Consider the following 12,471-nt stretch of genomic DNA (forward strand, 5'->3'; position numbering starts at 1 on the left):
TGTAGAACAATGAAAATGCATACCTTATTTCATATGCAATGAATAAAAACTGTATTTTCTAAAGTATATTTGCAGTTGTTGACGTTGCAGCGTCTGTATAATCTGAGAGGAGGAAGTTCTAAACTAAACATCTTCATTACTCAGTTCAACCACGCAGCACCTCCTCTGCTCAGCACAGTGAAGTGACACTGCTGTGGTCAGAGTGCAAAGGAAAAAAACAGAAGTATATTTTGAAATGAGAACTTATTTCAGTGGTTGACCTACAACAGATATCAGATAACACTGAACAGAAGAGAACTGCAGTAACTTTGCCTGTTGAATCACTAACGAAATCAAATGAAACACCTGGCCAAAGAAATTGATTTAGATTTTTATTTTTGCAATACAGATTTAGAGACAAAATCCACAGAACTGGATTATTATTGTAGAATTCTTTGTACAAAAATATGAACATTTGCAAAAAATCATGCCATTGGGTAAAAAAGTAATGGATGACAGATTAAGAATATAAAGTAATAAATAAAGACTAAAAAGGTTGGAAGCAAAACCACAATGTTGATCACATCAAACATACTTGGATATCTAAAAAACATTGCTACTACTTTATATTTACTATAGAGATATATATTAGATATATTATACTGGATATATATGAAATAAAGAGGACCTCTTGCACACATCAGGGCTTTTATGCAGAGGATGACATTTCCTCGTTGGGCTCTGAAAGGGAGGACACAAGAAGAAAAACAAAACATGAACAAACTTCCTATTCAGATTGACTTTTTGGGCCTTGGTGAGGGTTTTTCACGATGTAGACTCTGTAGCGTGTATCTGTGTTAAAAAGTGACAGATTGGATGTTATGCTTACCTGTCCAGGTTCGATAAACAGGAAGCTTGAGTGCAGGGTGTGTGATCTCTACGCAGACTCTCAAACGCGCACTCTCGTTTTCCCTGGGACTCCTCCTCAAGTTGACTCTGTTGATGTGCAGTGCGCCTGAGTTTCCCTCTCCTTCTTTGTCACTGTCACTGTCCTCATCCACTTCCGACTTTGTTTCCTCGTCCCTGTCAATGTTGTTATTCTCTCCATCCACTTTCTCGTCGATGTATTCTATTCCTTCAGCGTCGGGATCTGTGACGGCAGCTTTTGTCTCTGTAGAGTACCAACAGTAGAAAAATGAAAACAGAAACAATACTTGTACAGTGATGTATATATGAATACAATCTACAACGTTGAGCTAAGAGGTTTCTGCTTATGTAGGACGCAAATTACATTTTAGTTCTCACACAATCATAAATCAGGTTTGCATACCTAGAAAAGGACTGAATGGTGATTATCAATAAAGCAGAGGTCAGAATATTCTGACTTTTAGTCCCTAATATGGTTCAAGTTAGAATATTTTTACAGTACATGCTGGCACCTACATTTCCCATAATGCAACAGGTGCAATATGTAAGAATTTTAATTATATAGGAGATATTTACTGTAGATAGCATGCTTACTCGCTAGCCTGGCATATCACTGTCTAAAGGGGCAGGCGTAAACACCAATCCTCCCCTGCTGATCAGAGCTAGGAAGCCGTACTGCTAGCTGCTTGGCTAACTGAGCTAACTAGCTAACAGCAGCTACAAACAGCAGCAGTTGGTATGAATACGATAGGTGGCCAATTCTTACATATTGCAACTTTAAATGATTGTTTTATCATTAAATAGTTTTTTTTTTCAAAGACTAATGAAATAGATAGACAGTCATGCTTAGGCTCAGTGCCAAGTCTCTGCCATTCTCTCAAACAAGACATACTCAATGTATGTACATATATATATGTATATATATATATATCTTAAGGACAAGTACTTATTGCGTGACCATTCTTCCGTCTCTCTGGCTGTTTGCTCGTCTGACTTGGCAGGTTTGTGGACCTCTCCAGGGCGCACACACTTTTCAGCTCTCTCTGTCCGTCGTCTCCTATCTCCTCTGTCTCGTTGGATACCAACGGTGAGAGAGTGGGTCCTCCCGCTGCCCAGAGTAATTTGACCTTAGGGTGACCTCCCTTAAACAGGAGCGAGAACACACCGACCCCTTCACTGGTCCAACAGACCGAGATGGAAGGAGGAATGGAGGGAGCAACTGAGGGGATACAAACAGAAAGTGGTTATGAATAAAAAAAGCATCAAAACAGGTGGATGTGTATGTTGCCTATGTGTAGGAAATCATAATCATTCTTGTAAGTGATTCATACCGATGTCAACATTTCTCCAGCGTTTCTCAATAGGCTCGAGGAGGGAACAGTGCTCCACTCTGCAAATAATCCCTCCTCTCTCCTTTTTCTCCTGGTTTGTTGACCTCCTCTTCAGAGAGGCTGTGGCCCTGTACAGTCTGGGCTGAGTCTGTATGGGGCCCCACAGCTCTCCTCCCTCTATCACCTCCTCCTCTCTGTCATCCTGCTCTCCCTCTCTGAGCTTCAGCCAGGTGATGGATATGTTCGGAGGGTGGAAATCTGTGATTTCACATCCCAAGGTCAAAGTCTGGTCCGGGGAAGAAGTGGAGTGGATTTCGGACACACTCGGCCTCCTTATGAAACCTATATGAGATGAAGTGGAGACTTGAGCACTCATTTATTAATATATATTGTTCAATGTTATCTTTTTTCTTACCTCTGGTCTCACGGGTGACCGGCTGCTTCAGGGCGATGTGGTGCACACTGACCCACACTTTAGTACCTCCCTTTTCCAGTTCACTAGTGGGCAGTTTACACTGGCTGAAGGCTGAAAAGAAGCCTTCAGAGTTGGGTCGAGGGGAGGATGAGGCCTGGGAGGCCACAGGGCTCAGCTCACCACCCTGGCAGAACCAGCGGAAGGTAATGACGTCCGGATGGAAATGCGATGCCTTCACTGTCATGCTGATGACCTCTGCAAGACAGGAATTGCAGGGATGTAGCCTTATAACCAGGGATGTTTTACATGTAATAATCTACAACAGGAGGTCAAACTGTTTGCCGTACCAGAGTCATTTTGTGTCTCCGCCAGCTGAATTTCTGATACTTCTGGAGGAGCTAGAGGAAAAATTTGACAAAAAATTACATTCCATAAATTGTGAAAATCATAGAAAAGTAGATGCAAAGTAAATAAGAAAGAAATCTTTGCTTACACAGGATTGTAAACTTCTCCGACACCCTCTCCACCACAATCTTATCTTTGCCTAAGTAGGACACCTGGCACTTAAACACCGCCCCCTTGTGGATTGAAATCTGGGGGATGAAGGTGAGCGAGGACACCATCTGTTGAATGTCACTTCCAGTTGAGTGCAGTGGCCCATGCGTGTGCAGCTTGTAGTAACCCATGTCGTCTCTGGAGGGCAGCAGGTGACCCTTCTCTGACACTGGGGAGGTGAGAGTTAGACCGTAGGGCAGATGGATGGTGGTTAGGGGGTTATAGAGGCAGTTAAAGTTAGCTTTGGAGGTTCCTATGTGTGTGAGGTTGTAAATTGTTAGCAGAATTAAGTGTAAAAGAGAAGACATGGTATGTTTTAGGAATAGTTTGAATACAAATACAATATATTTCATGTACCATCATTCACTTTAATATTTTATCATGACATCCAAACACATCAACCCTCTTATATATGACCCTATACATTATAGTATGTTTTAATGTCCTTTAAGTAGCTTTAAAGGGATGGTTGGACATTTTGGAAATTTGGTTATTTCAGTTAAATGAGAAGATTGATACCACTCTCATTACATGTGTCCATTCAATATGAAGCTTCAGCCAGCTTAGCACAAAGACAGAAAACAAGGCGAGACAGCAGATGATTAAGACATTATATTGGCTTTGTTTAATCTGTACAAAAAATGTGTTAATTCTGCATCTACGCTGGTTTCCTGGCAACCTCATGATGGGTGATGGATTGAGCAAATGCAATATAACTGAACTTGGCTTAAGCTTCATATTTACCATACAAACATGTTGAACTACCCCCCTTTAAGGTTAGGAAATGGTCTTTTCCACACTGACAGCAATCATACTGTACTTATTCTGTAACTGCATGTAAGTGATGAAATATAGCTGAATGCATTTACTCAAGTAATGTACCCAAGTACAGTTTTGAGGTACTTGTACTTTACTTTAACTCTATTACATATACAGTATTTGAAAAGTTGAGTTACTAGTTACTTTGCAGATTGCATGCTGCTACAGTGCCAAAGTTGTGATTTTTTAGAATTAATTTATTTTTATCTCTAATCTAAACACTCATTCCGATAATCAGAAAATTGCTGAATATCGATCTGATAATCTGTTAAACTATTTTATTTCACTTTTACCAGAGTAATATTTTCACACAATACAACAAGTACGACTTGTGGGTACTTTTTTACAACACTGCTGTTTGTTCCATTGCTTCCCTGAAGCTACAATCAGATTGTTTTCTCAGAGAAAAACATCTCAACACTCAGACATGTTTTTAACTCTGCATCACTAAATCAAATGAAAATATTCTGGATGTCTTGAGAATCATTTTATACACGCTTCTCCACAATTCAGCCTGACACATCTGGTAACATTTCAAACTGTGTGATCTCCACAAGAACTGAAAATTATGTTTTGTGATGTTGTACAATGTCTGGCAGCACACGTTGTGATGACCAGACCTGGTCAGTGGGGTAAATGATTGCTCACCAGTAAGCACTGATTACTCCACAGCTGTCCTACCTGTGAGCGAAGTGTCAGTGATAGGGGTGTCATTGAGGAACCATGCGGTCTGGACACGGTCCACCCTCCTGCCCTCAATGCTCAGTGTCACCCTGCCCTTTTGACCGACAATCACTCGTGGAGGCAGGATGATCCCCGACACATTCAGGGACTTCTGTTTCTCTGAGTGAGTGGAGAAAGAACGGAGATAAAGGAGTCAGTGAGAGAAAGAGGCAGAGCGGGCAGCTTTTGTGCAATAACTGCAGGGATTGCTGTTGACATTGTTTTGAAAGCATGCATTCCTCGCAACCTGCTAGACCAAGTGCTACTGCAAACCACCGTGTGGTGACAGTTCAGATAATGTTAGTTTGTGGAAATGTGCCAGTGAAAAGAAAAGTTACACTGGTTTAAACTAAAACAGGAAGCTTGAAACTGCAACAATACGCCTTTTTGGAACAAAATTACTTGTCTATATGTTTTAAATATCTGTGGATCTCCTGTCATATACATGGGTCCCAACCTGAGACCCCAATATAAGGGGTCACAAGCCTGTTAAACGCAGGTCAGGTTTCTGACTCACCATCCCTCCTCCTCCAAGAAAAGCCAAAGCAGAGCAGAAAGACCAGCACCAGAGAAATACACATCAGAGCCACGGATGCTTTGGCTGATTTGGTCAACACCGGAGGCTCATCTGAGAGGAGACAGAGAAAGAGTATAAAAAACTGTTTTTTATTGCTTGTGAACTGTACTGTGTGTCTGCTTTACTGATGAGTCTTGTCTCATGGATCCTGTCACATATTCAGTTTCACCTCGGGGATCCAGTGTCTCCAGGTACGCAGAGCCACTGACTGGGTGGACGACCCCAGGTTGGTTTACAGCACACTCCATCTTCCCACCTTGGTCCCTCTGCTCAGTGCTCAAAGTGTAATAGCGTCTGGTCCTGTAGGTCCCATCCGGGTTCTGCTCAGTGGCAGGGGGTTCAGGTAAGGCTGTGCCATTTTGGAGCCAAGACACAGACACTTCCTCTGGGTAGAAACTCTCCACGTCACAGTAAAGAGTCAGAGGAGTGTTTTGGGAGTGTGATGGCAGGACGGAAACTCGAATAGAAGGGAGATCTGTGGAGAAAGAAAAAATAATCTTTTGGCTTCACCACATGGCTTAATCAGATTAAAACAGTTATTTGATTGACAGAAGTAGCAAATCTAGTTGTACATGAAAGAAAAATATGATGAGTCATTGTTGTCTTTGATTGTGAAGTGTCTTTGTGCCACTCACAGGTGATATTAAGGTGGAAATCCAGCTCCTGAATGCTTCCATTGTGTGACACTCTGCAGCCAAAGGTCACATTCTGGTCCTCACGAGAAGGGTAGAAGGTCAGGTTGCTCACAGCCACGTAGTACCCATCTGGACTCTGTTCACCTTCAGTTTGGTAGGGTGGTTGAATTTCTTTCCCACCTCTGGTCCAGGAGAAAAAGACAGGAGGTGGGTAGAAACCGTCTGCATGGCATTTAAGCAGGCTGTCTGTTTCCAACACCACCCATTGCTGAGGGATTGAGAGGGTGGGGGAAGCTAAAAAGGGGAGAAGGAGAAGAAATTAAGTGGAAAAAACTTTGCTCAAGTTTTAATTATGTGCAATTAAAGCTCAAGTAAAATCTTAACAACTGAACAAAGACATACCGAGGATGCTGAATGTAATGTTACTGGAGCGCAGCAGTGTGGAGTTGTAGCTGACTTTGCATTCGTACACCCCCTGCAGGTTGAGACTGGCTCTGAGGACGGTCAGTGAAAAGTCTCCATTGACGAACTCTTTGGTGTCCCAGCTGAAGCCCTCCTTTATCTGCTCGACTGCTTTATTGAATGAGGCGATGTCAGAGCCATTAGTTATCCAGCGGACTGTGAAGAGAGACTTCTCTATTTTGTCCCCCTTTATAGAAGGAGGGAACGTCACATTGCAGGGGAGGGTCGCGTTCGTATTTGGACTGGCCTGTATTTCACTTGGAGACACTGCAAGCAGAGGAAAAAGTTAGGATGGAGAGACAAAGAAAAGCCTTTTCTGCACAGCACTCACTGATGCTCCTTAGTGCAACAGATGAGAGCCTGTGAGATTACTGATACGATTGTGTGAACTTTCATATTTGGTCATTGATTGAGTCTGATCTTCAGCTGTTGTTATAATTACACAAACATTCCTCGATACGATTGTGTGAACTTTCATATTTGGTCATTGATTGAGTCTGATCTTCAGCTGTTGTTATAATTACACAAACATTCCTCGATACGATTGTGTGAACTTTCATATTTGGTCATTGATTGAGTCTGATCTTCAGCTGTTGTTATAATTACACAAACATTCCTCAATCGACTAAGTGGTGGTATTTAACTTCAATACATTTTTTAAGAGCTTAAACTTAAATTAAGCTAATGTAGGCTAATGCAAGCTTACATTGTGTGACATTGTTTTAGTTCTCCGTTCTTCTTTTGTAATCTTCCTCTCACAAATCAAAAATTAAAATCAATGAGCTGTAAAACCTAACTTTGTTTAGTGAAATACACTAAACAAAGGTGGTTTTGCCTCCACAGTCTTGGCCTATTTGGTCTGGCGCGACCAGTAGCTAATGATGGCTAATGTTAGCAAAATAAGTTTTTGCTTACTAACTGACATTACTAATGTTAGCAAATGTTGGCAAGCAAATTGCTCCTTAAATTGTGTGACTTTGCCCTTTAATCGGTCTTAACACACATCAGACAGTGAGCAGGGTTGGTTTCTTATTTGGAGAGCAGACAAGCAAGCTTAGATTTACTGTGTAACTGACTTTAATGCACTGTTTAAACAGTTCACAGATAGCACAAAACACAACACAGATTTTATCACAAATGTAAATCAAGACGTGAACACATGGGGCCACTTTGTAGGCTAATTGCTACTTGCAGCCACGAGGCTACAGCCGTCTAAGTCAATCTCTGCCTTAACAACAATACAGGAACAAACTATAATGCAACCGCAACAACAAATATATGTCACAGTCAGGGCATATGGTACTAATTTTGCGTCAGGGGTTTGAGTTTCATCAAATCTTCCACTTCACATTCTTTCTTTTCACCCCTGATCGTAAATCAATAATCTCAGTCTTCCTCCTTGAATCAGGGTAAACATGAAGCCTTTCAGTCAGGTCTGACCAGGCGATCAGTTTAATTAGTAACTAGTACAATAAATACTTTCAGGCACAGAGCCAATAAGCACTTGTTCACTTTCTGTAGTGTGAAGTGTTTATGTTGCAGCTCTTGATAAGTGTGATAGATAGGCCGATGAGGGCGCGTTGACAGGAAGGAAAAGAACAAGAGTAGTAAAAAGTCATGACTCATGCTCCACTTTGGTGGGTCAAGAGTCTATTTTTAACTACAAAAGTAAATTTAAAAAAGTAAATATGATACTGATCCACCAATGAAGCAACACTGATGTTGTATTACACAACTATTTTTGATTAAATCAAACTATATAAAACATTAATCTCATATCAAAGCATTTGATTGTCTGACAACGTTTCACTGCTCGTCACCATGGTGATTATCATCCTCAAATCCCTTAGACATGATAACATTAAGATATAGGTGACAGAGAAGTGTGTCAACTGGTTTATAAACAGTGATGTCTCCGCAGGAAGAGCACCTCTAAACAACATTATATTATGATCCTGAGCTTATGTGAATATAAGTTGACTTAAGGGCTGGAGAACACGGACAAAATCTTCTTTCACTGTATGAAATATTTTACATTGTAATATCATTTGAGTCCCCATTTGTATTGTAACACTGTACAATGGCCACACGTCATATTAGGGTACACATATTAACCATTAACTTGCTGCTTATAAGCATGAATATTAGTAGGATATTGCCCTTTATTAGTCATTATGAAGCACTTATCAATACCTTACTACAACTACTAGGCCATTAAATAAGGGTTTTCATCAATAAACTGCCAATTATTGCTAATTGATAGCAACCAAGGAAGTTGTTAGGAATCTATTATGGTTTGCTCATTATGGGCCTTACAAGGTGGTGGTACCAGAGACATGTTAAAGAAAGTGAGAACAAATCCCTGGATCCGTCCCTTTATCCAGATCCGCACCAAAAGTTATTGGTTATTTTTATCCAAGTTTTGTTGAAATCTGTTCAGTAGTTTTTGTGTAATCCTGCTGATGAACCAACCAAGACAACAAACAAACTAACGTACATGGGTGAAAGCACAACCTCCTTGGTGGGGGTAAATATGGTCTATTTGTATGACACAATACACAAAAATGTTAATATTGTTGGTAAGATAGTTGGTTTTTGAGTCTCATTCCCAACTTGTCAAATACTGACACTTTCGGATGAGGGCCGACCCGACTTCACAGTCCCATACCATCTGTGTTTGACGAGTTGAGATACCCAAAGTGTCAGTGTTACTATCTTACCAACGGGAGCTTTTAGTTCAATAACTTTTAATTTTCTAACTTAGAATTTGTTCCTTATAACTAATTCACCAGTTGAACTTCTGAGGTTAAGTTCACGAGTGAATTAGGAGCCAATAGCTATACTACTAATATGCATGCTTTATAAGAATCCAGTTAATAGCTACTATGTGTGCCCTAAAATAAAGTCCTACTGCCCCATTTTTTCTAGAATTCAATCAATAGACATTTTGTATGGTAACCAGATTTGAATGTGTAGTTTACACCTGACAAATGACAGCACTTCATTACATTAATGCCAGAATCCTGGAAATCCATTACTGGGATAAAACAGTCCTATTTACTATTTTGAACATCGGTAACAATGGCCCAATACAACAATGCACTGGTCTTGACGTACCATAAATCAACCCAAGGTGCATGTGACACTGACATATCTAAATATGACCAACATACACCGACTGTACACTTATAAACCACTATAAGATCTACACAAACCAAGATTTACACCAGACCTAGTCAACTGGCTATTCATTAGCTGTGTCTGTTGCTAAGCAGAAAAATACTTATATTTCATTAAAATGTTTTAACCCAGGCTGTTTAAACAGAGTGAATATATATGAGAATCAAACTGAAAACCAATTCTTAGATTAAAAAGGTGCAATGTTGTCTAGAAGACAGGCTTTACGGGTGAGACAGAGGGAATGTCTTCACTGCTTTCTGTTGAATAGGTCTGATCTACCCTCCCTGTTACAAGCCTTCAAATTCCAGTCTGGCAGAGATATCTCTGAATCAATACTTCCAATTTCACCTGGTCGGCTCAAACGTGTGCAAACTTGGTCTTTGGGGAAGAAACAAACATTAGCCTCTGTGTGTAAATGTCACAATACTCACCATGCTTTATGAGAGTCAGGAGCGAGACGCAGATGAGGACTTTACACTGCACGGCCATGCTTGTCTTGAGACCAACTTCTTATCACCAGGCCCAATGCTGATCTTATATAGAGCAATGAAGTGACGGTGGGCGGGTTCGTCCAGCCGGATGGGAAATAAGAAATATTGTCCCTGGGCCTCAGAGGAGTGAAAGGAGGCCCTTGATATGTGTACGTCCTCGTAAATAAGCGAGCCCCGGTGGACTGATCGGGCGAGAAGGAGAAGGAGGGAGATGTGCAAGGACACACAAGTGGGCAAACTTAAAATTCAGGCGGGCCTCCGGCCAAGGTTTTGGGGCTACTTTACATTGGTGCAGTGTTGCTGTGAACAAACGGAGAGGGTGATCACACTGAGCTTATGTGGGCAAACACTCAGGCGAGACTACAACTCTTTTTCTATCCGGGGAAAAGTTAGTGTTGTGTTGAATTTGGAGAAAAAGGAGATAAAAACAGGACCACGGTTCTTTTCTTCCTCTCTGCACAGGCCGTCTATCTTTCTAGCAAGCTCCTGCTATGATCGCTCCCTCTGATTGAAGTTAATCTTTAGCCAGAACAAGTGCTTGATGTTTGGAGGAAAAAAGGTGTTGTCTGTTTCTTCTCCCTCTGAATATTCATTAACCTGATTAGCTGTTTACATTGTTTGACTTTGCCCTTTAATTGGTCTTAACACACATCAGAGAGTGAGCATGGGTTGGTTTCTTATTTGGAGAGCGGACAAGCTATCTGTGTCACTGAGCTGAAGTGTTGTCTCGGGCAGTTTTCCTTTTTCTGCTTTACTTTGCTTTGGGCAGAAAACAAAAGCGAGTCTTAAAATGATTGAAAGAGGTGATTAAGGTGTTCCATTTTCTTTGTTTGTGTTCGGTACTTTGTGTTCACGGCTCTCTCTGATTCGGCGTCTTGTTTTCTCTTCTTTCTTCTTCTGGCACTCTTGTTCCTTTCATCAGGTTGAAAGACTGAGTGCACTTCAGGAGGGTCGGAGACAAGGAGGAACACGAGGGTTTGATTGATGACACACTATTGTGAAGATGTGTTTCACGATTGTGGTGCTTTAAATGTATGTATTTAAGTTGTTCACATTTGGCAATATCTGCATACTAACACTGCTATATTTTGTGCATATGACAAAAATAAATATGATTTAAATACTGTGAGATTAGATAAGCATGTTCTGTACATTTTGTAGTGTACACATTGTCAAGGTGACCTAGGCTGCAGTGTTACACACACTAGTCCCTAAAATGATGTTGTATCCACTGTAGGACTTTTGTGTAATGGCATTTACTCACACTGGTTGCCTAAATGAGTGTGACAATATGCCACCATTAACAAAACAAAAAACCAAGTGGTCTGATTTTCAGTATAAAATGCGTTTAAAAACAACTTTATGTAGAAATTAGCATTTGTTTGTGATTTCAAGGCTAAAAAGTCATGTTGATTTAATCTCAACCAACAGATGAATCAGACAGCGGGACTTTTCTCTATCTGTTGTTTCTAATGTCATCACTAATTGAAGGTGTGGTAAAATGTTCAGCATTTTGGGTTCAGGCACTTGTGAACCAAACAGAACAGCTCCTATTGTCGCTGGTGAGGCTTCCACACCCTCCTTCTGTCACGGTTCAGTTGACGTGAAAACCAAAGACATTGCTCTTACATAGATTTATTATTTGCTATGACCTTTTAACATAACATCTGTTTAGCACATTTGAAAAACAGACCCACAAAATGCTGTTTTGATTTGTCTCTCAAGAAGAAATTTGACAAATATTAGATTTTAAGCTTACAGTGATTAACAACAAATCCCTCCTGACAACCTCATGAAGACAGCAAGACTTTCAGCCCAGCGCATAATCCCCTGTAAAACCCCAATGTGATATTAATAAACCTTGGGTTTTGTACAGATTAAACAAAGAACATTTAATGTGTTATTTTTGCCAAATTTAGAGGATTTTATGAAATTTCTGCTAAGCTAAGCTAACCGGCTGCTTGATCGTAGCTTCATGTTCACCAGATGTATTTGAGACTGGTATCAATCTGCTCATTTAACGCTTGGCAGAAAGGTGTGTTGGAATTTTCCTTCTTTAGGCTAAAGGTTGAGTTAAACACAGTGTGCCAGGCCACTCTTGGCTAACAGCGGGTCACGGCCTGTCACCTGACAGAAATCTGTCCACAGACCGACAATTACAATGAAAAATAGTACTTCCCACACCCATTTAAAAAAGGTCAACGTTTCTGTCACAAAGACCTTTCTCAAGACACCTTTTGTGAGAAATAAAAATTAATTGGATTGATTTAGGGATTTAATTCTTTGCACCATAAAAAAGCAAGTGGCGTGCGTGTTGCCTTCAACTCATTGACACACCGACAGACAAGGAAGACAGAAATAAGAACATGAAGTTCTC

The 12,471-nt window shown here is 40.6% G+C and overlaps 1 protein-coding gene across 2 annotated transcripts; it reads right to left on the minus strand.

The window, feature by feature from the left end:
- Nucleotides 1-394: 394 nt before the first annotated feature.
- Nucleotides 395-11,152, minus strand: LOC311250575 (uncharacterized protein). Of its 2 annotated transcripts, none has more exons than XM_084342365.1 (13): nucleotides 10,035-11,152; nucleotides 6,364-6,690; nucleotides 5,962-6,255; nucleotides 5,496-5,801; nucleotides 5,267-5,377; nucleotides 4,708-4,869; nucleotides 3,146-3,376; nucleotides 3,000-3,050; nucleotides 2,653-2,907; nucleotides 2,238-2,579; nucleotides 1,853-2,125; nucleotides 869-1,150; nucleotides 395-720 (listed from the first exon to the last, which is right to left on the minus strand). In XM_084342365.1, the coding sequence occupies exons 1-13, from the start codon at nucleotides 10,090-10,092 to the stop codon at nucleotides 689-691; spliced, it is 2,724 nt and encodes a 907-aa protein (XP_084198491.1). In that variant the 5' UTR covers nucleotides 10,093-11,152; the 3' UTR covers nucleotides 395-688. The 2 variants fall into 2 exon arrangements, with proteins under 2 accessions (XP_084198491.1, XP_084198490.1); XM_084342364.1 differs by having other exon boundaries at nucleotides 3,146-3,460.
- Nucleotides 11,153-12,471: the final 1,319 nt, after the last annotated feature.

The sequence above is a fragment of the Pagrus pagrus genome (assembly GCF_965226575.1).
Source record: "Pagrus pagrus genome assembly, chromosome: 21".
NCBI classification, from domain to species: Eukaryota; Metazoa; Chordata; class Actinopteri; order Spariformes; family Sparidae; genus Pagrus; species Pagrus pagrus.